The 24,957-nt window shown below is 41.1% G+C and overlaps 6 protein-coding genes across 6 annotated transcripts, besides 15 other annotated features; 3 read left to right on the forward strand and 3 right to left on the reverse strand.

Moving 5' to 3' along the window:
* Positions 1-805: 805 nt before the first annotated feature.
* Positions 806-866: a repeat region.
* A 294-nt stretch (positions 867-1,160) lies between these two features.
* Positions 1,161-1,640, forward strand: PVX_080055 (hypothetical protein, conserved; the record flags this gene model as incomplete). The annotated part of the gene is made up of 1 exon (XM_001613669.1): positions 1,161-1,640. One exon carries the CDS (start codon positions 1,161-1,163, stop codon positions 1,638-1,640), a length of 480 nt encoding a protein of 159 aa, XP_001613719.1.
* Positions 1,344-1,372: a microsatellite.
* A 714-nt stretch (positions 1,641-2,354) lies between the features above and the next one.
* Positions 2,355-2,386: a microsatellite.
* A 1,343-nt stretch (positions 2,387-3,729) lies between these two features.
* On the reverse strand, positions 3,730-6,417 carry PVX_080060 (metal transporter, putative; the record flags this gene model as incomplete). The annotated part of the gene is made up of 1 exon (XM_001613670.1): positions 3,730-6,417. Exon 1 carries the CDS (start codon positions 5,893-5,895, stop codon positions 3,730-3,732), a length of 2,166 nt encoding a protein of 721 aa, XP_001613720.1. The 5' UTR covers positions 5,896-6,417.
* Positions 3,771-3,796: a microsatellite.
* Positions 6,418-6,501: 84 nt separating the features above from the next.
* Positions 6,502-6,529: a microsatellite.
* A 262-nt stretch (positions 6,530-6,791) lies between these two features.
* Positions 6,792-6,863: a microsatellite.
* Positions 6,864-9,003: 2,140 nt separating this feature from the next.
* Positions 9,004-9,029: a microsatellite.
* A 2,351-nt stretch (positions 9,030-11,380) lies between these two features.
* On the forward strand, positions 11,381-15,366 carry PVX_080065 (hypothetical protein, conserved; the record flags this gene model as incomplete). The annotated part of the gene is made up of 2 exons (XM_001613671.1): positions 11,381-11,583; positions 11,766-15,366. 2 exons carry the CDS (start codon positions 11,381-11,383, stop codon positions 15,364-15,366), a joined length of 3,804 nt encoding a protein of 1,267 aa, XP_001613721.1.
* Positions 12,751-12,770: a microsatellite.
* Positions 13,428-13,451: a microsatellite.
* A 412-nt stretch (positions 15,367-15,778) lies between the features above and the next one.
* Positions 15,779-18,339, reverse strand: PVX_080070 (hypothetical protein, conserved). The gene is made up of 5 exons (XM_001613672.1): positions 17,664-18,339; positions 17,325-17,453; positions 17,065-17,191; positions 16,856-16,894; positions 15,779-16,650 (listed from the first exon to the last, which is right to left on the reverse strand). The coding sequence occupies exons 1-5, from the start codon at positions 17,813-17,815 to the stop codon at positions 16,474-16,476; spliced, it is 624 nt and encodes a 207-aa protein (XP_001613722.1). The 5' UTR covers positions 17,816-18,339; the 3' UTR covers positions 15,779-16,473.
* Positions 16,286-16,369: a microsatellite.
* Positions 18,244-19,852, forward strand: PVX_080075 (hypothetical protein, conserved; the record flags this gene model as incomplete). Its single annotated transcript, XM_001613673.1, has 5 exons — positions 18,244-18,309; positions 18,645-18,696; positions 18,900-18,934; positions 19,169-19,247; positions 19,476-19,852. 5 exons carry the CDS (start codon positions 18,244-18,246, stop codon positions 19,553-19,555), a joined length of 312 nt encoding a protein of 103 aa, XP_001613723.1. The 3' UTR covers positions 19,556-19,852.
* A 609-nt stretch (positions 19,853-20,461) lies between these two features.
* On the reverse strand, positions 20,462-22,683 carry PVX_080080 (hypothetical protein, conserved; the record flags this gene model as incomplete). The annotated part of the gene is made up of 3 exons (XM_001613674.1): positions 20,462-20,795; positions 20,959-22,492; positions 22,662-22,683. The coding sequence occupies 3 exons, from the start codon at positions 22,681-22,683 to the stop codon at positions 20,762-20,764; spliced, it is 1,590 nt and encodes a 529-aa protein (XP_001613724.1). The 3' UTR covers positions 20,462-20,761.
* Positions 21,647-21,678: a microsatellite.
* Positions 22,303-22,339: a microsatellite.
* Positions 22,544-22,569: a microsatellite.
* Positions 22,631-22,658: a microsatellite.
* A 1,361-nt stretch (positions 22,684-24,044) lies between the features above and the next one.
* Positions 24,045-24,087: a microsatellite.
* Positions 24,088-24,957: the final 870 nt, after the last annotated feature.

A 24,957-nucleotide genomic window follows, 5' to 3' on the forward strand; every position in this document is an offset into this window, starting at 1 on the left:
AGTAGTACATAAAATATATATACTTCTCAGTTATTAATTTATTCCCTCGCATTCTTTTATTTTTTTTTTTTTGTTTCCTCTTCAATTTATATGGATATTTTACATGTAAGGGTTTAACCAAATAACATGTGTTAAATGTAAGCGCGGCAAATGTTTTGAATTGTTTAGTTTTCACTTTTCTTTTCTTTTCTTTTTTATCTATGATGATTTGTTTTAGTCTTTGCAATCCTTCTTCTTCATTTTTTTCTTTCATTTATTTTATATGAATGAAAAAAAAAAAAAAGTATATTTATTCCTACCCAACTGATAACCCTTCTTATGTGAATAAAAAATACCAGATTGTGAAATATGAAGAACCGCTTGAAGAGGTAAAATGCTGCAAGGATTACAAATTCGTTAATGAGTGTTTTTTTTTTTTTTTTCCCCCCTTTTGTTATGTTTTCCCTCCTTGTGTTGTTCCCATGGGTGGGGGGGCGTTACTCTGTTCATTGTGAGACGTTAAATGGAGGCAGTTGGCCCCGCGGCAACTTCCCCCCATACATGTGTTAATCAAAAGGGGGAAAGTACCACATCGATGGAGTTACCACTAACATGTTTATATGTTTGCCTATACATGTGTAGAAAGTCTGTTGTGTGTTTTTTTGTTTTTTTTTTTTTCCTTTCGAGGGGAATATGCCTTAGCGTTTTGTGCAGCATTTTTTTTTTTTTTTTTTTTTTTCGTTTCACCCTTCACGTGCGCGTCCCCTCCTGAGGGTACATGTACTCCTCAAGGTATTAATAATCTTCCCCCCCTCTCCCTGTTTTGCCCCCCATCGCAGGATATTCATTTACATAAAGTCAAATTTGAACAATATATCGTCCATAGCAAGTATTATATGCCTCCTCGACTGCGTTTTAATTCCGTTCATCACTGTCGTGATTTCGATCTTTAATGTGGTCAACGGTTCTGAAAATGGCGAAGCACAAGTGGAGGATCACCATCAGTCCCACCACCATGGATGGCACGAAATAGTAGAGAAGGTACCCTCTTATGTGCAAGCGGCATGTGTGCATGTGTTCATTTGCGCATATTTGCATTTGCGCGAATGTGTCTACCCAGCTGTGTAGCCCCTCACATTTGCGCGTTTTTCCCGCCCGTTTTGCAGATCGCGCTGTACGTGATGACGCCGATAATTTCGTTCACGACCATTTACAACTTCGTTCAACTGAAGAACTTCCCCCTGCTGCTCACCACGCTCATTGGAATCACAATGTTTGTTCTGTCGCACGCGCACATCGAGTTCAGCAGCCCAAGTGTAGCGAATATCTTCAAAAAAATGCACATCCCAATGGCAATATTAGCGGCAATTTTTTTAGTAAGCACAAATTATGCAGCGCACCAGCTTTTAAAGTCTAGGAACATGGATCGGTGTTGTAAACACAAAAAAATATCGCATCACTTGGAAGAGCAATCATGCGAACAGCACCATCATCATCCGCAGCATCCTCACCATCATCACCACTATGATTTAGAAATGAATGATGACACCTATGGTATGCATAGTCACCCACACAACAATGACAATGTGGTCAATCTGGAAAAGTTTTACAATATTGGATTTCATCAGCATAATGATCACGAATTGGTTCGATTTTTGTGAAACCAAATGGTGTAAAGGGGAGAAACCACATATCGTCACTACGATGTGTGTGTAATCTCCTGATGGTAATGTATAATCGGTTCGGACAAGCGAAATGATTTGGGAAGATATTTTTTTTTTTTTTTTTTTTTAAAAATTAGCTGTAAAATGAATGACACAGCTATGTGCGAGAGAGTATACCTTTCCTTCTCAGTAAAATTTTGAAGCTGCAATTAATTTTTTTTTTTAAAAATATAAAATGCTTGACGCATTTTATTGTACAATAATTAGTTGTTTTTATTTTTTATGTTTCAGCTTGTGTTGTCACTTCTGCGCGTGTGCCAAATGTGTGTCCATGTGTGTACATCTGTATACTTGTTCGTGGGTATGTACGTACATTCATTTGCATACAGACATACAGGCAGAAAAGAAAAAAAAAAAAAAGGGGGGAGGGGAAAGGAGGGGGCCCTGTTGCCCCCACGAAATTAAAGTTCTTCCCCCCTTTTTGTACATTTCCGTATTTTTTAAAGTAACTGCGAGAAATATCGCGCTTCTCTCTTTTTTTTACATTTTTTTTTAAATACCTACCGTTGTGTTGTTTTAACTGTATATTCGTTGTTTTATTTTATTCTCTATTTTTTACTTTTTATTTTTTCATCTTTTTTTTTTTTTTGCTGCACATTCGACCTGTTCTTATGCACATTTGACATGTACCATTACACATTCGTCATTTTTTTTTTTTTTTTTTTGCCACAATTATGTAACATATTCACGAGCCTTTTTCCACGTTAAGATATCATCTTAAAAAAAAAAAAAAACTTATGGGTGTGTAAATGTAAGCACGTGTACATATGCATATGTAACTTTAAACTTTTTTAAATCCTTTTAACTGTATTTGAGCGGAGTTTTGTAAACGTGAAAGGAAAAAAAAAGAGGAATTCTTTTTCCAAGCGTTCAGACAGCGAGAGGCATTATCATAAGCTACAATTTTGTAGCTCAACGTTGAATGTTTTAAGCGGAGGAAAGACATTTTAGATTTGTCTGCCGAATAAGTGCTAAAAGGTTGCGTCTCGCCTGAGGGGGCAGCATTTGTGTGCTCTCCCCCAGGAGGTCCCACCGGGGCGAAGCGGACGGACGAACGGACGCCTAGCCCACTACGCTGTGCATCTATCGCGACTACGTTGCGACGAAATGGTTAAGGCAAAACAAAGCTTCACAGCTTCGCAACTTCGCAACTTCACAACTTCAAAGCTTCACGGAGTGACCCAAAAAGAATTAAAAAGAAGCGCAACCCTCGCGTCAAACGCGACGGGATGGCTGTCCATCTCTTACAACGCTGCGAGATACTACTCACCAAAATTTGCAATCCGCTCGATCTCAAAAATACGAATAGGTAAGATAATTATTTAAAAACTGTTATACGGATGGGCTTTTAAAGTTACAATCACGAATGTTAATTCAAGAAAAAATATATGTTTTACATGGAGGAGGAAAAAGGGAAAAAAAAAAAAAAAAAGGATATACATTAAAAAGTGAGAAAAGGGCATGGAGAAAGGTGAAAGGTCGGCCGTTTTAAAGCATAGGCGGTATAAGCGTAAGAGTCAGTTGTTTCTGCAACGGTTTGGCAGCCGCTACAGGGGTAAGAGTGAAAGATGGCGTAATACACTGCTGGGCCGAGCGCGTAGACAGCGGCATACGTAGATGCGCTGTACGCACAGGTGGTGGCACATATAAAGATACAGAGGTGGGCGGGCGCCCCCTGCTGCTGAGCGGCGGGGAGCGGGAATGGAAAGCCGGGAAAGGGGGGCACCCCTCGTTCCGCGTGCATAAACGTAAACACACAGGAGCAGGCACATAAACGTAAACACACAGGAGTAGGCACATAAGAGTATTCACACAGGGGTGGGCACATAAGAGTATTAACACAGGAGTGGGCACATAGGAGTATTAACACAGGAGTGGGCACATAAGAGTATTCATAGAATGGTATCCACACAGGAGCATGTACATAAGAGTATCCACACACTCTCTATCCACACACTGGCATGCACAGGGGCGTACGTGCACACTTGCGATCGGCTCGCGCGCTTCTCTCATGCGCACGCCCGCCTCAGCGCTGGCGACAGTAGGTCTTCGTAATCGGCATTTTAAAGAGGAAGAGCATGAAGGATAAATAAATGAGGGAGAAGAAAATGGCAAAACAAACAGAGTACAAATTGGGCACTTTCTGAAGGAAATCAAAAACTGTTAACATCAAGTTGGCAATGATTATCGAAATAACAATGACGAAAACAAAAATTTTGGAATATTTTGTTAAGGCAAATTTTCCTAACACATTTTTATGAATACTAAATCGGTAGAGAGGGACAATGGCCAGAGGGAGGAGCAGCACTTGGATGACATTGATAAAGTTTGTCAGCTGGTCAATGCTGTACTTATCGTATAGTAAAAATAAATACAAAATGGAGAAGAGGAAGAAGCGGAAAGATAGTACTCGTAAAAACGTGTTAACTTTTTTATTTAAAAATCCTTCAAATACAGATTTGGAAGCATATTCGCACATGAAGCTGGAGTTATTTCCACTACTTAGCAAACCAAAGGACCATATATACATGGAAATTTTTCCAAACGATTTTTTCATCACTTCGTAAGCCGTGAAAAGGTTATACGCATCTCTCCTGTCATGTGCATTAATATTAACCTCCGCAAAAGTTAGCACAATAATGCAATTCGTCACACAGGAGAGAAACAGCGAACCTGCAGATTCGACTGTCCCCAAAGTGTTATACCTTTTTAACATTCTGTCGTTAAATATTACAGCCTTCTTCTTTGACGTTAAATTTGTGTGTAAATAAAATACATGTGCTGATATGATACTCCCCAATAACGCCATGGCATCAAATCCTTTCCCCTGAGGAATTCGTGGGTACAAAATGCTGTAAGCCACCTCTTTATAGTTAATAGGCGTCATAAAAACGTTAACAATGAAACAGAGGGCCAACAATCCGATGAGCAAACTTAGGACATTTTCTAAAAGGTTAAGACTTTTATTTTCGAGGAAACTATACACTAGTGCTTCTACTAGGGTGTACAAAATGGCTATCTTCACAGATATCCCAAAAATCAAATGTATAGCTACAAAGGTACCCACAATGGCTTGTATGTGTGCACCCCAGATGGCAATCTGCACACAGATGTAGAGAAGGTAGGAATATTTTTTATCAAATTCTTTGTAACATATGGATGCCAAATCTAACCCTGTCACGTGTCCCAATTTCATAGATAACACTTGGAAGACAAAACCTAAGACATGGCCATATGCCAAAATCCATAGTAAGTGATACCCCGTATAATCCTTCACCAAATTGTTATTAACATTATCATCTGGTGATCTGATTAACCCTACATTTAAGTTACTGCACAGGTTACCTGGGTCTAAATATGCAATAGCTACAATCCATCCTGGGCCAAAATAATTAAAGCACATTTTGATTTTTTTAATAAAGGAGATATTTTTTCCACCGTTGCTTAATTCTTCATCCATATTGTCAGACAGGTAAAATGAATTGTTGTACATTTCTTTGTCACCATCTTCTTCGTTGGCTAGCTGGTTATCCATTTTATCCTCCAATTTGTTATTCTTATGTTTACTTTTGATCATTTTTTTATTTTTATAGTTATAGGTACAGTCCTCCATATTGCCCTTTCCATTCTTCATTTGCATCTGCATCAATTCCTCCTCCTTGTACGTATCATTATTCCCCTCAATGTTCATCGTCGATTGGGTAGAATTTAACTTTTTTATATACATGCTACGAACCTTCTCTGCGTCTACATCCGCATTCGCTACGCTCGATTCTTCTTTAAAATTGGAGGAGGTGGCGTTGCTATTCATGTTTAATTTGTCGTTATTTAATTTCCCCAAATTGCAGACATCCTTTTTTATGAACTTCCCGTCGTACGCATCGTCATGCTTGGACTGCTTTACTTCCGCTGCGCCGGATGCGTTAGCTGCCTCCACTGCTACTGCCGCCTCCGCAGCTTCGCCCGCCTCGTTCTCTTCCTGCCCGGCTTTGCTCTTCGCGTTCATTCGGTAGCTGTACACGTTGGCTTGGTTCTCCTTGCCGTTCCTGCGCTGGGTGTTCCCGCCGTGGTGAGCGTTTCCACCTTGGTGGGCCCTATTCCTGCCGCTATTCAGGTTAACCTCCCTGCTGCTGTTGCTCCCCTTCTTGCTGGCGACACTTGCGCCGCTGCTACCCTCGTGCGTGGGGCTCATCGGTCGTGTGTTAAGCGCTCCTACAGGGGGGGTGCAATTTGTTCGCTCACGCCGTTCGGCAACACGCACTCAGTTTGGTGCAGTTCGGTCTGTGTGGCTGCTCTGAGCGGCTACTCCGCGTGGCTGCTCCGCTTTATCCACTGTTGAGCGTCTTCCTATACGGTTCCTCTTCCTCGGGGTGGACGAAGAACAAAAGGCTGCATAAGTACGCCCTGGTGAAAATACCGCTTGGGTTAACCTTCCGGTTGGGTTCTTCAACGAGAGGAATAATACACCGGGTTGGATGGCCAACCAATCGAATCAGGCATTTACCCCGCAGGAGACTTCCCACGTACTCTCCTCAAATGGTATGCCGCTTCACACTCTCCTCAAATGGTATGCTGTGCCTCCCTCTCCGCCGCTTCGCTTATATATGCACATAACAGGTATGTATACACGTGCACGTTACGAAATGGTTATATGGAATTCCGTGCAGCTACAGGCATGCAATCTGCCTCCCCAACTGCCACTCGTTCGAACTTTAAAAAAAGCAACCACTGCTACTGTGCACTCTGCGCAAAGCAGTGTTTCATGAAAAAAGGGAAAAAGAAGAAAAAGAAGAAAAAAAAAAAACTCCAACAGTGTCGCTATACAGTCGGGGCTACACTAACTCATTCATATACCGGAAGATACAGGAGAGCGATACGCAGCTACGACTAATCGTCGCGGAAGCAATCAACAACTTCGTACCGTTCTCGTGTTAAATCATTCGTCAAAGAGACCCATCAGGATAATCTGTCCAAACGGCTATCCATTGATATGGAGAAAGACATAAAAAAGGAAGCGAGAGGGGAGGAGCAACGTTTGGGGTGCTGACGAGGCGGATAGTTTGTAGACACTTTGTGGGTTATCTGTGCGTTTTCTGTGGAATGTAGGAAGATTGTCTGCGTATGGTCTGCAAATTGTCTGTGCGTTTCGTGGTGGCTGCGCCCCGTGGCGGTCGGCGCTGCTTCGCGTTAAAGATGCGGTGGTAGCAGAACCAGGTGGGGGCCGAGCAAGCGGTCACTCACAAACGCTCACTCGCAATCGGGCCAACTGCCTACCTGTCCGGCCACTTGCCGCTCTGCTACTCTGCCGCTCTACCGTTATGCCGATATGCAGAACTGCTAACCGGCTAATCCCCTCGAAAACGTACGGCCATGCATCTCGGGTGGCACTTAGCCGTATACCCTACGTATGCGGCCAAGACGTTTTCCACGGACTGATGGAGAGAGGGACATCTACTGCTGCCACGCGAGCATACATAATACGCACGTACATATAACCAGGTACATACGCTCATATATATAACATGCTGGGGAAAATTAATTAAAAATAAAGCATCCACTCGAAAAAGGCATTATACGAATAGGGAGGCGTACAAAAACCTACCATTCGTTCTGGGAACCAAAAAAAAAAAAAAAAAAAAAAAAGGAATCGATAGAAGAGGTTAAGAAGATAAAAATGCGCAGTTATGTTTGCATAATATCCACTAGAGTGATCGCGCAAGGGCGAGCATTTTACATTTCATAAAATAAACATGCAGATATATGTACGTACGGGAAATACATATATATACATAAGTAGTATAATGAGTTTATACAGCCAATGGGGCAAGAAAAAAAAAAAAGAAGAAGAATGCAATAATTACATAAGGAGGTGAGATGAGATTATGAAAAGCTTAGCTTCGCATTGAGATGAGAGAGTCTTCCCAGAAACAAAAACGAAGAAATTTATATTATGTGCTTAATTTTATGCATAAGAAGGAAAAAAAAAAAAGAAAAAAGGCATTACTACTCATTTATTCATTTCTCACTTATTATCATTAATTATTTTAAACTCCAAAAGGTGAAAAAAAAAAAAAAAAAAAGATATTCAATATTTCCATCAAATTCGTTCAATGCATGTATTACATATGTACAATGAAAAGTATACATATAACCGTCATGAATTCTACTTTAAAAAAAAAAAAAAAAAAAATACTTTTCTTGCTGGTGCTCCTAAACGTATAATTACCGTTACATGTGGATGATGATGCGTACATAAATAAATAAGCGTTAATAATTCTATGCGTATTTTTTTTGTCAATTTGTGCTAATTAAATTTTAGCCATAATTGAAAAAAAAAAAAATGACGATGGGATTGTTTATTAATTGCGTAAATTATCACTATATGAAATTATAAAAAGTATAAAACAGGCGAAATGGTGAAAAGGCGGAAAGCCAAAATGGCGAAAAGGTGAAAGGCCGAAAAGGCAAAAAGGCGAAACCTGTGGGCGAGGTAAAATTCGCCACCCTCGCATGTGGGCCAAAACGAATGTGGCAAGCTGGCAATGCCCACGTGGAGAGACGGCTAAAAAGCAGATATGCAGAGTGGCAATTTTGCAAAGAGGCAGTCTCGCCAAGTGGCACTCTGACCAAGTGGCAATCTGGCCAAGTGGCCAATTACGAACTGAGCCCGCTCACGCGCAAGCATACGCCGTCATACCCAGGCAACCCAGGCATAGGAAAGCCGCCTATCACGTATATGGCAAAAGTACAAACGTATGCAGGGTGCGCCTTTACGTATTTAAGTATATATATATGTACAAAACGAACGGGGGGTCAATTCCTTCTTGCTGATTCGTTGACCGACCCCTGCAGGAACGATGCGGGCACGCATATTATACGTGGGTAGACTCACGAAAAGGCGCAATCTTGGGCCCCACTGCAATACGCAAGCGTAGCAATGCTTATGTGGCGAAAAAATCTGGAGTGTTCGCTTAGCGGTGGGGGGGAAATGCTTGTTGGTTCAATCAAAAGTAGGGGCAGCTCAGCTGCGACGTGGAAAGGCGAAGTTTAAAGATGATGGTGTATGGTCAGGAAGTTAACAGGTGAACGGGGAAAAGGCTGATAAGCAAAAAAATTGGTAGCAAAAAATCTGAGTGGCAAAAGTTGAAAAGGAAAAAAACTAAAATGGTAAAAAACTAAAATGGAAAACGGTTGAAGCGGCAAAATGTTGAAAACGCGAAAGTGTCGTTCTTTCCGTAGAACTACAAATTTCGCCCTCGACACATTGCAAGGAGGCCAAATAAAAAAAAAAAAAAAAAAAGTGTAATAATGGTGCTGCCTTCTCAGTTCAGCAGTTTCCTCGTTTGGCCTTTCTGAAATTCGCGCTTGTGCTACTAGCACGCTTTAAAAAAATTATGTAACGCTTAAACACGTTCTTAACTTTTATGTACCTCTACGTATTTTTGACAAAAATGGATGACTGTGTACGTATGATAGCTTTATTAAAAAAGGGAAGCAAACAAATAGGCATGAGTATTTTTTTTTTTTTTTTTTAAATTAATCGTGCAGCGTAAGTTTTATACCTTCGACACATAGCGGAGTGGCTTCAAGTCGGCATCAACTCGCCTTCAAATCGCCTTCTAAGTCGCCTTCCGGTGAAAAACGGAACCCATTTGCCTCCCCCTTGAGGCTCCCACTTTGGGGGTGCGCCCGGTATATGTGCCCATGTGCGTCATCGGCACGTCATGCAGGGATGCATAACGCCATATGTGCACATAGGCATATCTTCACATAGGCGTATCTTCACATGCGCACATTTGCACATGCAAGTGGGGGGTGCTCACTCCAACGTGCTGTGCACATACATCTGCGTCGAACTGCCCATCGAAAATAATTATTTTGTTTTGAGCACTGCCGCGCGTTACCATTTGTGGCCTCTCCACCACCCACGCTGCAGAAATTGCATCTCCTGTGATTAGCGGCGCAGGGCGATCCACGTGCACATGTATGTATAAATATGCATACCTGGGTGCACCCACATATGCGCTGCCACTTTCGTTTGCTCACGCAATTGCCCTTGAGTCGTATGACGGCCCCTCCCCCTTTGTTGCAGCAAAAGAACCGTGCGTCAGTGTGTTAGCAGAAATGCATGCACTTGCAATCTGTGGGGGCGGGGGGTTCCTGCTCCATACGGCACGCCCACAGGGATATAGCACCATGGCTGACGTGGTCGTAGTGTCGAACCACCTACCTACCATTAAAAAAAGGAAGAGGAGGAAGTTCTCCACCTCACCGTGGGCATGATCTCACGTGCATACAATTTTAAACCTTTTCTTCCCCCGAGTGATGATTAATTTTGTGCGCAGTTAATTACGTACGTTTGGGGGGGTTCCCACTTGGGAGCACGCGCAGTTGCACTTTTGAAAGTCGTTAGGCTGTGCATATGCACGTATTGGGGTGACGGTGATGATGGTGATGATGGCGATGATGGCGGCGATGGTGATGATTGCGGCGGTGGGATGGGTCCCTAACTCCTCTCCTTTGCGCCTTTCCCCCTTTTTGCTGCAACGGCAGAATTGCGCAAAGAGAGGGTAAATACAAATGCGCCCCTTAACCTTTGTCACAATATGGGACATTGCAAGAAGCCGACTGGCCAATCGCAGAAGTATTTCTCCCAAAATGTGCCCCCCGGGGGAATTCCAAACGGTTAAAAGGAAGCACAACAGAATGGGTCATTCTGGAGGCTGTCTCTCGATTTTTCTTTTTTTTTATCTTCCCCTTTTGGCACTAAATATCGTTCACTTCATTTTAAATATCTCAAAAAAAAGAGGCATGAAAAAATAAAAAATAAATATGTGCAAGTAGTTACACCTGTTACTCAAATTTCGCCCTTACGTTCATGGGAAGTTTTTTTTTTTTTTTTTCTCCCCTGGTCGTACTGACCAATGGAAAGGCTAAACACGAAAGAAATGGATGTGTGTAAAATAGGATGCGTGAGTAGCTCGAACGGAACTCCTTCAAATGACAAAATTAATTGCTGATAAAGCGCCGCTGAGGAAAAAAAAAAAAAAAAACGCACGATGGATACCACAAAATGATGTAGCAACGTATATGAAGCGCATGACTCATCGTACAATAACACACAAACGATGCGACGGTGGGAATGACTTCATTTAAGCAAAATGACGCTGCTAATGTGGACCCTCGCAGGGACGGTAAACTTCCTTCACATGGATTCCCCATTAGGGAAATTCTTCACCCCCGTTTGGCTTCCCCAGGTGAAGGCAACGCCCGCGAAAAAATGATTAACCCGTTTTGATCTAGCTTGCCCGCTCGTCGCACTCGCTGGGCCGAATGACCATCACAGGTTGTCGCTTCTTAGATGTACATCTATGTGCGTACCAGCAGAGTGAGTCACATTCGTATTTACGCCCCTAATTAATCACGTGTGAGGGAATCCCACTTGGAAAAATTATTTGGGTTAAAAAAAAAAAGAAAATGTAAAAGCTTTCAACTTCGGATCCACCCTCCCATGAATTCCCCCACATGTAGGGGCCTACATTTTTCTGCATTATACTCACCGGCATAGGAATATAGTAAGCTTATCGCTGTGCGCGGATTCTCCCCGTATAGTTAGACTGGACTGCTCAGTGCCAAATGGGGAGGCACCCCCCCTGTGCACGCACCTTAACGTGAAAATGATTTTGGTGTCATTTTTAAATGGAACGAAAAAAATATGGGGAAGAAAAGAAAAGCCGTTCGTGATGGCCGTTTTTAAGGCTGGGAAAAACGTTGGGAAAGCTTTCACCAGCTCAAATGGCCACACCTCAAAAGGGGTCTCGGAAAATGTGAACGGCAAGGAGAGGTTCATCCAGCTGCGGCACTCGGACAGCGCTACCAGGTTAGAAAAAAAAACAAAAAAAAAAGAAAAACCAAAGGGGTGGACACACTTAGTCATGTTTTAATACCCATGTGGGGGGATGGAGCACACATGCGCTTACACGAACACCCCTGTGTGCGTGCATACTTACCAGCGCGCACCTCGCATCTGAACACACCTATTCGAATTCCCCACCCCCTTAGGTACCAGGCAAACGGAATAATGAAGACAAACAACTGGCCGAAGAAAAAAATCTCAAAGAAGAAAAACGAACTGTACATTTTCCTAAAAAAAACAGGCAACAAAAAGGTAGACTTCCACGATCTAAACATTGCGCTAACGAAAAAGATAGGGGAAATGCAAAACTTTAATGAAATATATAAGTTGATTTATTACAACAAAGACATTTTAGTTCCCCTCAATTACGTCGTGTGTGTTTATAAAATGTACAAACTGGCGAAGCAGAAAGACTGCAGGGTGGTGAATTACGAAATGTACGTAAATAGCCGTGTTGTTGGTGTAAGCATAGATGAGCTATGCCGGATGGCCGCCCTGGACCAAGAGAACGACTATGGGGAGATAAGTCAGAGGCTGGCTATACAAGGGGGGGGAAGCACCCCCATCAGAAGCAGCTGTGGAAGCGGAGAAGGGCGTGATTTCCCCAAAAGGAAGAGAACCCCGTATGTGATGGACCCTCAGGAACAACCACGCCATCTCTGCCTCGACTACAAAAACGATATTCTACAACACGTGGTGGACAAAATGAACAAAAACTATTTTGTAAAAAAGTTAACCTACCGACACGTAGCCAACCTGCTCTTCGCATTGGTAAATTTAAAATATTACGACATGGCAACCTACTTGGTCTATGCCAAACATATCAGCAGCATGTATGTCCACTTGTCATCTCAGGCCATCGCAAATGTTACCTACTCGTATGCTTTACTTTTCAGTTTCTACTCAATCGATTTTACAACGTGTTATGAAAATTATGTGTACAAATATTACATACCTACGGGGGGAGGCACCTCAGGCCCGCTACAACATGACCGCATAAACTTAATGTTTTTGCTGCTCAGTCGGTGGATGTGCATGAAGGCTATCATACACGTTAACCGAAATTGTAGGGGGAAATACGACGTGGAGAGATTTTACAAAGGCGTTTTGTCAAACACGGAAGAGCTAAATGAAAAGGAAAAAAAATATCACTTACAATTTAACGCGGAAAATGCCAAACGTGAAGAGAAAAATTTTTTTCAGGAATTTTTTATCTTCCTGTGGAGTGTGTCCAAATTGAAAATTAACAACATTTACATCGATTTGATGCTCCGTACGATTCACCAAAATAGGAAGTATTTTTTCCCAAAGTTTAACGAAAAGGATATATGTAATTTTATTCAATCTGTGTGCACTTACTATCCGATGAAAAAATTAAGTCAAATGGGCAAGTCCACTGGGAATGCTTCTTACGCGGTTTCTCTTGGTAAGGCAGACCCGTTTATCACTTTTGATTATGATGCCTTTTTGAGGAGCGCCCTCCTTTGTACCCTCTTCCATTTGAAAAAATGCAGCTATCAGCACTACGCGATTATTTTCAAGTGCCTTCGGAATTTGCAAAATTTGGGTGATACCCATAACTGGGAGGGGGTGCCAAATTGGAATGACCCCATGTCTTGTTCGTTGCCATGTGGAAGCAAAAGTGGTGCGCACTCCTCTGAGGCGGATCATCAGCCCGATTATTCTTCAAAAAATTATTCAGTAGGTAAAGAAGGAGGAGAAACACCCCCGTTATATTCTCCCAAAACGAACTCTGTAGAAAATATTTTAAAAAAGCTTGCAAAAGTTGTTGTAAAGAGTTTACTTACAAAACTTAGGAGCAAAAATGATGACGTTCTTTACCATGTGAAGTACTACAAGCGAAGCTCGGCCCTAAACTTACAACACTTGTCTGTGTACCTTTACAATTTATCCCTCATGAGTGAACATTACGTGGAGGATATAGCAAGGAAGGAGCTGACCCATCTGCTAACATCCATTTTGGAGAAAGGCATAAAACGTGTGCATTCCTTTAGCAGCAAAAGCGCAAATGTAAAACTGGAGGACAATTTTTTGCAACAGAGTTATGACAACTTGGTCTGTCTAAGCAACATGAACTACGCGTTAAATAAAAGTAACATTTCGAACGAATCCCTAGTCCTACACTCAGCGGTACATTTCTTCAAAATGTATCACCTGTTTTACAAGGCGGATAGAAATGAGGAAATAAGTGCACCCTTTTTTAACCTTCTTGAGAAAATAAATGAAAGAGTATTATCCATTTTTAATTGGACATTTTCACACACAGGGGTGGCCCTCATGCCATTATTCACTTTAATTAATTACCATTATTTGTACCTTTTATATGTGAAGGACGCCCCCAATATGTTTGTCCTTTTAAAGAAAATGTTACTACCAATGACTATATACAATAATGTCACCCTCTACCAGCTGCGCCTCATTTTGAAGCTTCTAACAAACTACTACATGTCTCACGTGGTTAGTAAAAGGGAAGGCGCTACTAATTACATGGACCGTACCCACGATGATGTGCTAACTTGCATGTACAGCTTATCTTTAATAATAGCAAACATCTCGCATAACATACGGAGTGAGAAACTCGCCATGCAAGGGAACACCAAACAGAATAGTGACAAAGGGGAGTACATCAATTTTTACATAAACGTGGCGCACACCTTGTTAAGAAGTTACTTCTATCGCTTGTACAGTTTAAACGAAGGAAATATAAGGAAGCACATTTTGTGCCCCTCCCAAAATGAAGACACCCTTATGAAATTTTACACCTTTTATTTATTCGTAAAAATGAATATGAATAAACATGTGCACTATGATAGGAATGTTGTGAAGAAATTTGTAAACTCCAGTGCGGTATCCAAAAAGGGGTTTTACTTTTTGGAAAAGTTACTTCCGTCCTTTTCAGAGCAGAGCAGTGGCAGTTTTGGGAACAAAGAAGTTTTATATGGGGAGTCATTTGCACACACCGATTTGGAGATGAGCGAAGGGGCACAAATGAGGCACAGCTCGGGGAAGGAAGCGATGACCGATGAGCTTGAGCTAAATGAGGAGACCTGCACAGTGGACAATTACCCCAACGAACGGAACCACGCTCATATGAAAGGAGATAACAACACGGGTGCCCTTCCACTGTACGTAAACCACATTGACAACAGAAATTACTCCCCCAGGGAAAATTTCGGAATTTTTTATTTAATACAAAAAAGCATTCACCCGAAGGAAATAAAAATGAATAAAAAAAGCCTCCTCTTTTTAAAGCAGCCGGATGTATCGCAAATTTTATTTAACCCACGCGTGGATAACGAGTTGAGGGAAGTGGAAAAGCGAGTCCTTTCAACGTTTAACCTAATAGCAAGCTCCAAATCGCATATAAAGATATATAACTATATAAAACATATTTACGAAAAGAAAAAAAACGGCAAAGAGGAAACCTTCCCTATACAAAACGAATACGTAGTAAATAAGAAGGACGCTCTTTTTGTGGTAGACATTTACGATAAAAACACAAACACCATATTCGAAATCGACGGAATTAGTCACTACACAAAACAGTACGTGCCAAACAAATCCCTGGACTCTTTTAGCTTTTTTTACAATTACAAATCGTACTACATTTTTAAGCACTTAATTTTAAGGGAAAATTATAACATTGTGCATCTGCCTCTGCATGACAGCAAGTTGTGCCGGAGCATCATTTGCGACTACTATAAGGTGACAAGCGAAAATGGTTAGCTAAAAAAAAAAAAAAAAATATGAACATGGAATGTGAAAATGAACGGAATTTCCCTTTTAGCTAGATAAGCAGCTGCGAGTTTTTTTTTTTTTTTTTGATCCGCTCAATTTATTTTTCTGTGTGCAAGTGTGCGGTAGACACACCAACGGAGGTAGGTAGAACTACGGCATAAGACCACTTCGAGCAAATGTTTTCTTCAAACAGTTTGAGAAGATTTGTTTCGCCTAAAAGGGGGTATAATCTGTTAATGCTGACGAATTATACGTGTCATTTGTGCGACCATTTTTTATCCGGTTATCCCCCACTTCGTGTAATAATTTGTTCATAATAACCACACTTGCAGCTAGCTTTTTTTTGTTTAATTTTTTAGTTTGTTTTTTTTTTCGAAAATGGCTACCCATTATGCTGTGCAAGTCGCACTCTCACTGCTGTGAGTTTATAAGTACGGGTTTTTCCTCATATTGTTCTATGTTATATATTTCGCCATATGTAACAATCAGTTGCACATTGTACCCTCACGTGCGTCATTTTTCTACGTCGCCCTTTTCGCCTATTTTACCGCTTCCTACCCATTAGCGTTTGCTGCGGTTAACGCGTAAAATGAGTTAACCCCACCTTTCACTTGTCTAACAAATTGCACCAAACCGTAGCCACTAATTAAAGGGGTACACACATTTTGCGCAAAGTAAAAAGAATGGGAAGGAAGAGGCGAATTAGCATCTTTGCCCTTTTTATGTGCCCTTTAAAATGTTATGCTGGTTTATTTGAACACACGGCCCTTTTCACCGATTTGCTCATATTTTTCTCTTAAACTGTTTTCCGAACGAATAACTTAAAAATGGCAAATTGTTCATTATGCTGTCCTTAAAATGGAATAAATTTGTGCTAAAGTGTGACGCGTGTGTATACGTGCACTACTACACGATGCACTTACTGGCATGCATAATAAATTGTTAAAAAGGTCAAACTAAAAAAGCGGAAAGGGAGCAAAAAATAGGAAAAAACAAAAAGGAGAGGTGTCCACACCTTTGCGTAATTTGATCACACGTGAGCATCATTTGGTGTAGAGTCCCTCCTATAATGCCATCTATTTGTTCTTCCTATATTTAGTCCCTTAAGATTCTTGCCCATTCACATTTCTGTAAATCGAGAGCCTTATCCTCAAAAACGCTAACTTTCAATCCCGCTGCGTAAAAAACATTTCGAGCTGCGCTTTCGTTTTCATTTCCTTCGTAATTTAAGTCTTCTATAATTAAGTCGTTCAAGAAGCATACGGTAAATTTCTAGGGGAGAAAAAAAAAAAAGAAAAAAAAATATGTCATATTTAATCGCTTCTTATATCATGCGTGGAATGTCACTTGTACGGATCAACGGCGTTTCCCCTAACACGCATTCTGCTTAATAATGCAGCAACGAGGAGCACTTTTCAAAATGTGCGTTGTGCGTATTTGTCTTAAAGGCAAATGCTGGGGAAGGGAACCGTCTTACATTTTCTAGCTTCGACTTGATCCTTTCGCTCCGGATATTCTGCAAAAAAGATAAAACAAAAGTAAAGAGCCAAATGAAGCAACAAATGAACCAACAAATGGAATGACGATTAAAATTCTGTAGTGACATCCTGTGTAGGCAACCCTCCATCTACACCATTTTTATGTCACTAAACGGGTGTAAACGGTGCGAGTTTTCCCCTTGCGTACTTCGCAGCATCTTTGCAATTCCCTTTTCTCGTCCTCGTTAAGTCTTTGTATTATGTTGGGGTGTATGGAGTTAATTAATCCGTTCACATTGATGGCCAGTTCGAGTATAAGTCTGTTTCTAAAGTTTCTATATGGAGGGATGAAAAGGAAAAAAAAAGGCGGCATTTTTATAGTGTATATTGCTTATTCGTTTTGAAGATATGCACCTTCCTCTCGCTCGTTCACAACCCCGTTGCGTTGCATTCATTTTTTAAGTTAACATGTATTCGTTTAAAAGCTTAGACGCCTGTGAGAAGAGGACTGCGTAATATTCGCATCTCAGCTTAATGGTCATTTTTTCTTTTCTCTGATTTTCGTCATTCATTGACCCGTTGAAGTTAATTAATTTCCTTAAAGGGGGGAGAAGAAACGAATTTGTGGCAGCGGTGGGTATACGCATGGCAGGGAAGGCACAGAGGAACCCCTTTGGCAGGCGTGTGCCAAGAAAGGCAAGGGGCGAAACAGAGTCCTACACACAACGAAGCATTTACACTGAGAAGACAAACTATTCTTCTCCTATAAGAGCGCATCGTTACGACGCAGTTTCGTTCAAATATTACTCTGCGTAAATTTTGTATTGCTCAAAATATCCCTTCAATTCTAAGTAGGCCTTTTTCATGGTCTCCGTCGGGAAGGTTTGAATTCTGTTACTTATTTGTTCCTCCCTAAATATGAAGGGCAGTATTTCCAGGCACGGCGATTTTATCGACATTTTGGGGGCTATTGGGGCTGTTTGGCTATTGGCGCTGCTTGGCTATTGGGGCTATTTGGCTATTGGCACTGCTTGGCTATTGGCGCTGCTTAACTATTAGGACTGCTTGACTATTTTTTCGCCTTCGCTTCCTGTGTACGATAAAATTGCGCTTTTTTAAGGGGCAAAATTAAAGCTGGGAATGGAACTAAAACGCCGAAGTTCATTTGGCGAAATCAGTCAAGGAGTTTTTGTTGAGAAAACATGGCTAACCATGTTGCGCGGAAAAAGTAAAAAAAAAAAAAAAAAATATCAAAATGGCGAAGCAAAATTCAGCGGCGGGAACCAAAGTTTGGACGACGAAGCGCGAAACCGGGAAAGGACGCAATGCCGATACATTTATAAGTGCCACACATAAATTCCATTCAACCATCTAATTCAATCGAAGAATGCCTCGAGTGTGCGCGCTCGCTAAGGTGTCAAAAGTGTCTTCAAATGTTACTTGCCATATTAAGGTAAAGATTCTCCATAAAAGAGATATCGCTAAAAAGGAAAGAGGCGCGTATTTTTCCCCATAATTTTCCGCGCCTTTTCACTATTTTCCCTTTTCCCCTTTTTACATAAGACGTTATTCCCTTTTAGTGAATGCCCATAAGACATTCAACGTCGAATTAGGTGTTACGGGCGAAATGCCTCGCTGTCCCGTTTACTTCCTACACAATAATTATTGCCAGAATGGAGAACGATGTTATACTTTTTTTTTTTTTTTTTTTATCCATTTTGCTTCGTCCCCTTTGCCAAAATTTAAAACTTCTTAATTCCACTTTTTCGTCTTTCCTTTTTTTTCCAGCTACGTGGGAAGGAAAAGGAATGCGCCGAGCGAATTTATTCCATAGTCGACGGTACCGCAAATTGGGAGGGGGAAAAAGGCGCGACGCGCGCACGTGAAATTCGGGACGAGCCGCTCGAACGAGTTGGGCAACCAGTTCGGCGAGCGCGTCACACGAACGAATTTCACAAAATGTTTCCGCGCACCCACATGTGCACTTCGCACACTAACACACTTCACAATGCATGCGTCTTGTACTTCCCTCCCAAACGTAAGACCTTTTGAGGAATAAAACCTACTCCAACAGTGAAGTAAAAAAAAAAAACAAAAAAATCACAAAATGGAAAAGTGGTGATGTGGCAAAATGGCTACATAATATCCACCTTGCCACTGTAACGGACAGAAAATTTAGACTTCCGCCCAGACAGCGAGCCTCGCAATGCAAAATTCCCCCCGCCGCAGAATAACACTGTTGATTACTTTCCTGTTGGCAAATTTTAATTTTTTTTTTCCCCCTTCGCCTTTCACCCTTTTCCTGCGTTCAGATAAACCAGTGGTCAAATGTCATCTGCGAAACGTCCATGGATTTTCTGTACTCGAAATTGTTGCCCGCGAAGTACATAAGTATGCATGCACACATTTGAGCGAGTAGACACAAAGTTGGCACGCGGATCGACGCAGTTTGGGGAAAAGAAAAGGAAAAATATCCCCCACCTTACATAGTTCCATTTGTTCTCACCACATTACCTGTTCGCGAATTACCCACTGTTGTAATAATAACTCGTCGATATGGCACTGCCAGTACTCTTCAACTGTGTAAAACTGTCTGTGTCGTTTTGCTTCCCCCTTTAGTAAGCTGCTACATTTTAAAAAGTGCAAGCACGGAAGCGGCTCTCCGATTTTCTACCTACTGGGACACGGGGGATAGTTAAAGAAAAAAAGAAAAGCCCTCGCGCATGCACGTACAATCGCAACTGCGTAGCCTTAAGAGAGCGTTAAAGGAAAAACAAGCTGACCGCTCTACCGCTCGACCGCTCAACCGATCAACCGCCCAACCCTGTGACGTTAAAGCAGCACTCCCCCCTTTCCACCCTCTCAGAACACCTCCAGATATGCTGGCCAAAGGACCAAAAGAACAGCAACATGCGCTGCTATGTCAATGTCTATATTTTAAAAATTGCACAGGAGGGATAGGGGCCCTGTGCCGGTGCGGCAAAGCAGAACAAATGTGAAAAGAAAAAGAAGAAAAAGAAGAAAAAAAATAATTTGAATAAAACATATTATAACATCTGAAGTTGTTTTTAACAGAAACATAATAAAACAGCGAAATGTAGGATACATAAGAGGGAAGTAATTTTTTTTTTTTTTTTTTTTTGTGTACATGTGTGTAACTTTTGTGTATGTACGTTGGCGTAGGCACACATATATTGTATGTAAATTTAAAGTACTCTTATTCTACAAAAAAAAAAAAAAAAAGAGGGGGGAAATAATTTTAGGCATACAGTATGACAACGCTGCGTATGTGTTTGCACCTCCCTCGATTTCTTCATTTCGTTGCTCCTCTTCTTCCCTGTCACCCGCACATTCCTCCTCCTGGGTTACTCTCGCTTCATACAATTTAACCGCCACTCGCACGCGGACATGCGCGCCAGCGGAATCCACGCACTCTTATATATGCTTATGTATATGTATATATGTATACATAGGCACATGTGCAAAGCTGCGCAAGGGCAATTTGCGCCAAGCGTGCCGCTAAAGGATACTTTTTTTACACGGCTAGCAATTTACCTCCTGCGCGGGCGAAGCGAAGGAACCCGCGCCGCGCTTCGACATACACTTATGTTGTAAGCATATGCGCGTGCCTCCCCACCAACATAGATACATACGTACATATGCAGATAGGCACATATGCCCATAGGCACATCCACACACGCGCATACGTATCCGTAAACAGGAACATATGCCCGCTCAAACACGTTAAAAACATTTTAATCTCTACTTGATAAAAAAATGCTTTTACTTTCGCAATTTTCTATGATATTATAATATACACTGGTTAAATTATTTGGATACTAAAAAAAGGAAAAAAAAAAGAAAAAATGTCACCGAGGAGAGGCTGCTGCGCGGACAGATCAAATTCAGTTGTAGTCGTCATCCTGTTTCTGGTACGCTCTAAGGTGGAAAAAAAAAAGGGGGAAAAATGAAAAAAAATGGAGAACAAGGGGGTTAATATAAATGCGCGTGGAGGGGGTCCTTCTGCATATACATACGGGCCAACCGGCACATCAGCGCTTATTATCTGTGCATCTTATCCGCGCCTCTCATCCACGCCCACCTCATGCAGGCATCCTCGAACAGCTTCTTAGTATCCGTGACCTCGTTGTTCTTCTTAAACTCCTGGATGATTTTCTTCATCACCTTGGCCAGCACGATGAGGGACTCCGCCCGGGTCTTGCGCATGTTCTCGTCCACGGACATGTCCGTGAACACCTTTTTGCACACGCCCTTAATAGTTTGGTCGATGTCGATGAGGCAAATGTTGAGCATCGTTTCGACAATAGCTGGCAGGGAGTCCTCAATTTTTTTATTCACTTTGGCAGTTTTTTCGAGCGACATATCTTCATCTTCTTCCTTTTTCTTAATTTGGCTAGCCAAAGAGCTCGTCTTAATTAACGTTTTTACAAATTTAAACCCCGTACCGATTACTCTCTTTTTCTGTTGCATTTTATAGTATTTCCCACTGATCCCGAACAGGCTATATTTATCCCCTAAAAATTGATTGGCGCAATTTTCATAAGACCAGGCGACATTTTCCAAAATGATATGTCCGAAGGAAGTTTGGCATAGGTCTTTAATTTCTTCCTCAAATTTTGCAATATATTCCTCCTTATTCCCGTGGATATAATTATTTAATATTTCTCTCAGGTGAAGAGCTAGCTGGACTTCTCTCTTATTCTGTTCTTTAACAATAATTCTCTGCACATCTTCATCTTTATATATTTGTTCATACTCTACGTACATCACCATTCTGAGTTTTCCAATGTATGGATCCAACTTTTCGCTACCAAAGAGTAGAGTAAAAAAAAAGGTAGAGTCGATGAACTGCATACTGTTGATAGCGTTTTTTCCTTCTTTATCATATCTTCTTCTTCTCTCTATGTCACCAAGTACTTGGTATGCTTCTCCAATTTTTTGGAACTGCTCTTTGGCCTTCGAATCTGAGCATTTATCTGGGTGGTATTCTTTGGCTAGCTTATAGTACTGTCTCTTAATTTCATTTTGGCTAGCATTTGTCGGCACTTGTAAAATTCTGTAAAATTCATCATTCTTAACTTTTATATTTCCATTCTTATTATAATACTCATCGTCATTTACATCATTCTTCCTCTCATACGTGGCGTTCCCACTGCTGCTACTGTTTCCGCCATTTCCACCGTTGTCGTTAATTTCGTTTAACACTTTATTCGCTTCTTCATCCAAATTGTAGTAAAAATCATACCACTCCCTTTTTTCATCATCCCAGATTTTGCCCAGCGCCCTCTGAGCTATCGATTCTGGGGTGTTCATTATACCCCTCCCAATTTGGTAGCTAGCCACTCCCAGGGAGATTATCGGGATGACTATTGCACTTAGGAGGCCAAAAAACATCCCTTTGAAGAACCCATTAATTCCTTCAGCTTTGGCACATAAGTAGGGGGATATAAACAAAAAACTCGTCCCCACGATTATCCCTTTTGTTACTGATTTTAGCCCTGACACTAATCCGGCACCCGCATGTTTGGGCTTCCTCGTGGAAAATATGTTACTGATTAGGCTTTTTTCTTCTCGGTCACTTTCGTAGTCGTACTTTGGGATTATCTGGCTGTTCTCTATAAAAGCGGTTGCGAAGCAAAATGGGCATAGTGTGCAACAAGTGAGGGGGGCGAAATGGACACATGCAGAGAAGCGGCGAGTAATCGAATGGGTTACGCGCTCCCTAACGTTGTTTTTTCCCTTTCTAGCAAACGGAATGGTCTTTTTTTTTTTTCGCATACTTACCATGCGACTGTGACCTGCTCATGCTTCCACTGGTATTTTTATCCTTCAAAGGGGGGGAAAAAATAAAAAAATATAAATGTATATACGTTTCGTGTATGCGCTCTGGGAACACCCCGCGTTCGCAGCTACAAATGCACGGACAAACATAACATTTATGCCACACACATCCTCAATATGTAATCAGAGTTGCAAGAAAATTTCCCCTTATGAGGCTCTAGCGCAACAAGCCCGCTCATTTTTCAAGCTTACCTCATCCGTTTCCTTAAACTTGTAATAATTTTTTGCATCTACATAAGAGGGAAGAGGAAAAAAAAAAAGTGCATAAAGATTTTTTCAGGAAATGATCCCTTTTAACGGTGGGAAAAGGTGTATGCAGTTTTGCATTATTTGCATTATTTGCGACGGTATGATATAGCTGTCCTCGGTTGGCTCCCCGCTTAGCTCCTCGGTTGGCCCCCCACTTTTGCACTTCCCCTCATTCTACCACTCCTGTCCGATTTTGCTCGCACTTACCATTTCTTTTTCGTATGTTATTCATTTAAAAAAAAGTTCCCTCAGTGTTAAGCGCAGTTCACATGTACAAGTACATATGTTTGCACATACGTATGTATACAATGGGGGTACACTTCTTCACAAGTGGTTATTCCTTTGCGTACGTGCACAAGTTTGTGAGTGCTTATATATTTGCGGGGATGTTTAAGAAGGGGTGGATGGGGCCCTTCAAACTCAAACGCCTTGCCGTTTGCTGATGAGAAGAAAAATATTTTGGTATATTTGCCCAGCTGCAGAACAAAAATATACCAAAGGGGGAAATAAAAATTCAGTATGAATGAAATAAATCAGGGGGGGGGGAAAATTAAACCACAGTCAGTTTGGCAGTACAATCTTTTACAAAATTGCGAAACACAGCAGTGGATGTGAGGAAGTGTATATAAATGCATAAATGCATAAATGCATAAATGCATAAATGCATAAACGTATAAACGAATAAACGAATAAACGAATAAACGTATAAACGCATATATGTACGTTTATTATATATGTAACATTTGTGGAGGAACAAAGTACTGCGAAAGTCGCCTATTTCGAAGAATTATAAATCAGATATTTTTTTAATTCATTTAAAACAAATTTGTTTTATGATAGCTGTTTGGTTTTTTTTTTTTTTTTTTTTCTTTCACTTCTTTTTTTTTGTTTTGGCTTCAATTTTTTTTTTTTTTTTCACAGTGAAAAGAAATATCGGAAAAGAAGTAAATAAATATTATGGATGGGTATAAAAAAGGCATTTTATGAAAAAAAAAAAAAAACACTTAAGAAAAAAAGGGAGATAAAAATTCAAGTTAAAAACTATACGAAAGAAAAGCAAGTGAGAAGTATAAAGTTGAATAACTGAAAGGAAAAAAAAAATAATGTAAAAAAAATATACCACACAGTGTACCACAAAATGTGCCGCAAAAAATGTGCCACACGATGAACCGCGTAATGCGCAAAAATTAAAGCGCCAAGGGAAAGTCAAACTTCGGTTATGAAAATGTGTTGGAGGATACTCCTCTCACATTTCGCTGATGGAACAGGAAAGGCAAATTTGAAAAAGGAGCCTTTATTTGTGGATTTTTAACCGCACAGATTGTAGAAAAAATCCATGAAAATGATGAAAGCATGGTCTTTTTTTTTTTTCCTTTTTGCTGTCATGTGTGGCCAGAAAAAACCAAAGGTCGAACTGGGTGCTCATCCCACTTTTCAGCAAAGATAGTGTCACTTCCTCTCACCCTTGAAGAAAAACCATTTGAACGTAATGTTTCACCTTTTTTGAGAAACATACAAATCACTGCTGTAATGTTTTTTTTTTTTTTCCCCTTTCGGTTTTCAGTTTTTCTTCCTTTGCCTGTGTTCCCTTTTTCATTTGTTCACTCCCATGGGCTTTCCCTTTACCGTTACCCGGTCAGGGCTAAATTGTCGCCGTTTTACCATCATTTCGAAACCTTTGGACACGCATAATTGGATTCCCCACTCCCGACTCATTCATAAAACGATGCAGTTTTGGCATGTAGACGAAGCAAAGAAAATGCGCGTTTGTTTCGAACTTCATGCATAAACATGAACAGAAAGTGTATAAATAAAAAAAAACGGACGCACGAAAGTGATTATTTTTTCCCCGTCCCCCCCATATAATCGGTGCATACGTGGGAAGGTACAGCACCCGTTTGTGCACAGAATTCTCCCTTTTTATAATTTTACAAGTGTGGTATTAAGGGAGCGATCGGCAAGCTGGCGCGCTCTGCTCATCGGCACCACA

Source organism: Plasmodium vivax, chromosome 10, assembly GCF_000002415.2.
Source record: "Plasmodium vivax chromosome 10, whole genome shotgun sequence".
NCBI lineage: Eukaryota > Apicomplexa > Aconoidasida > Haemosporida > Plasmodiidae > Plasmodium > Plasmodium vivax.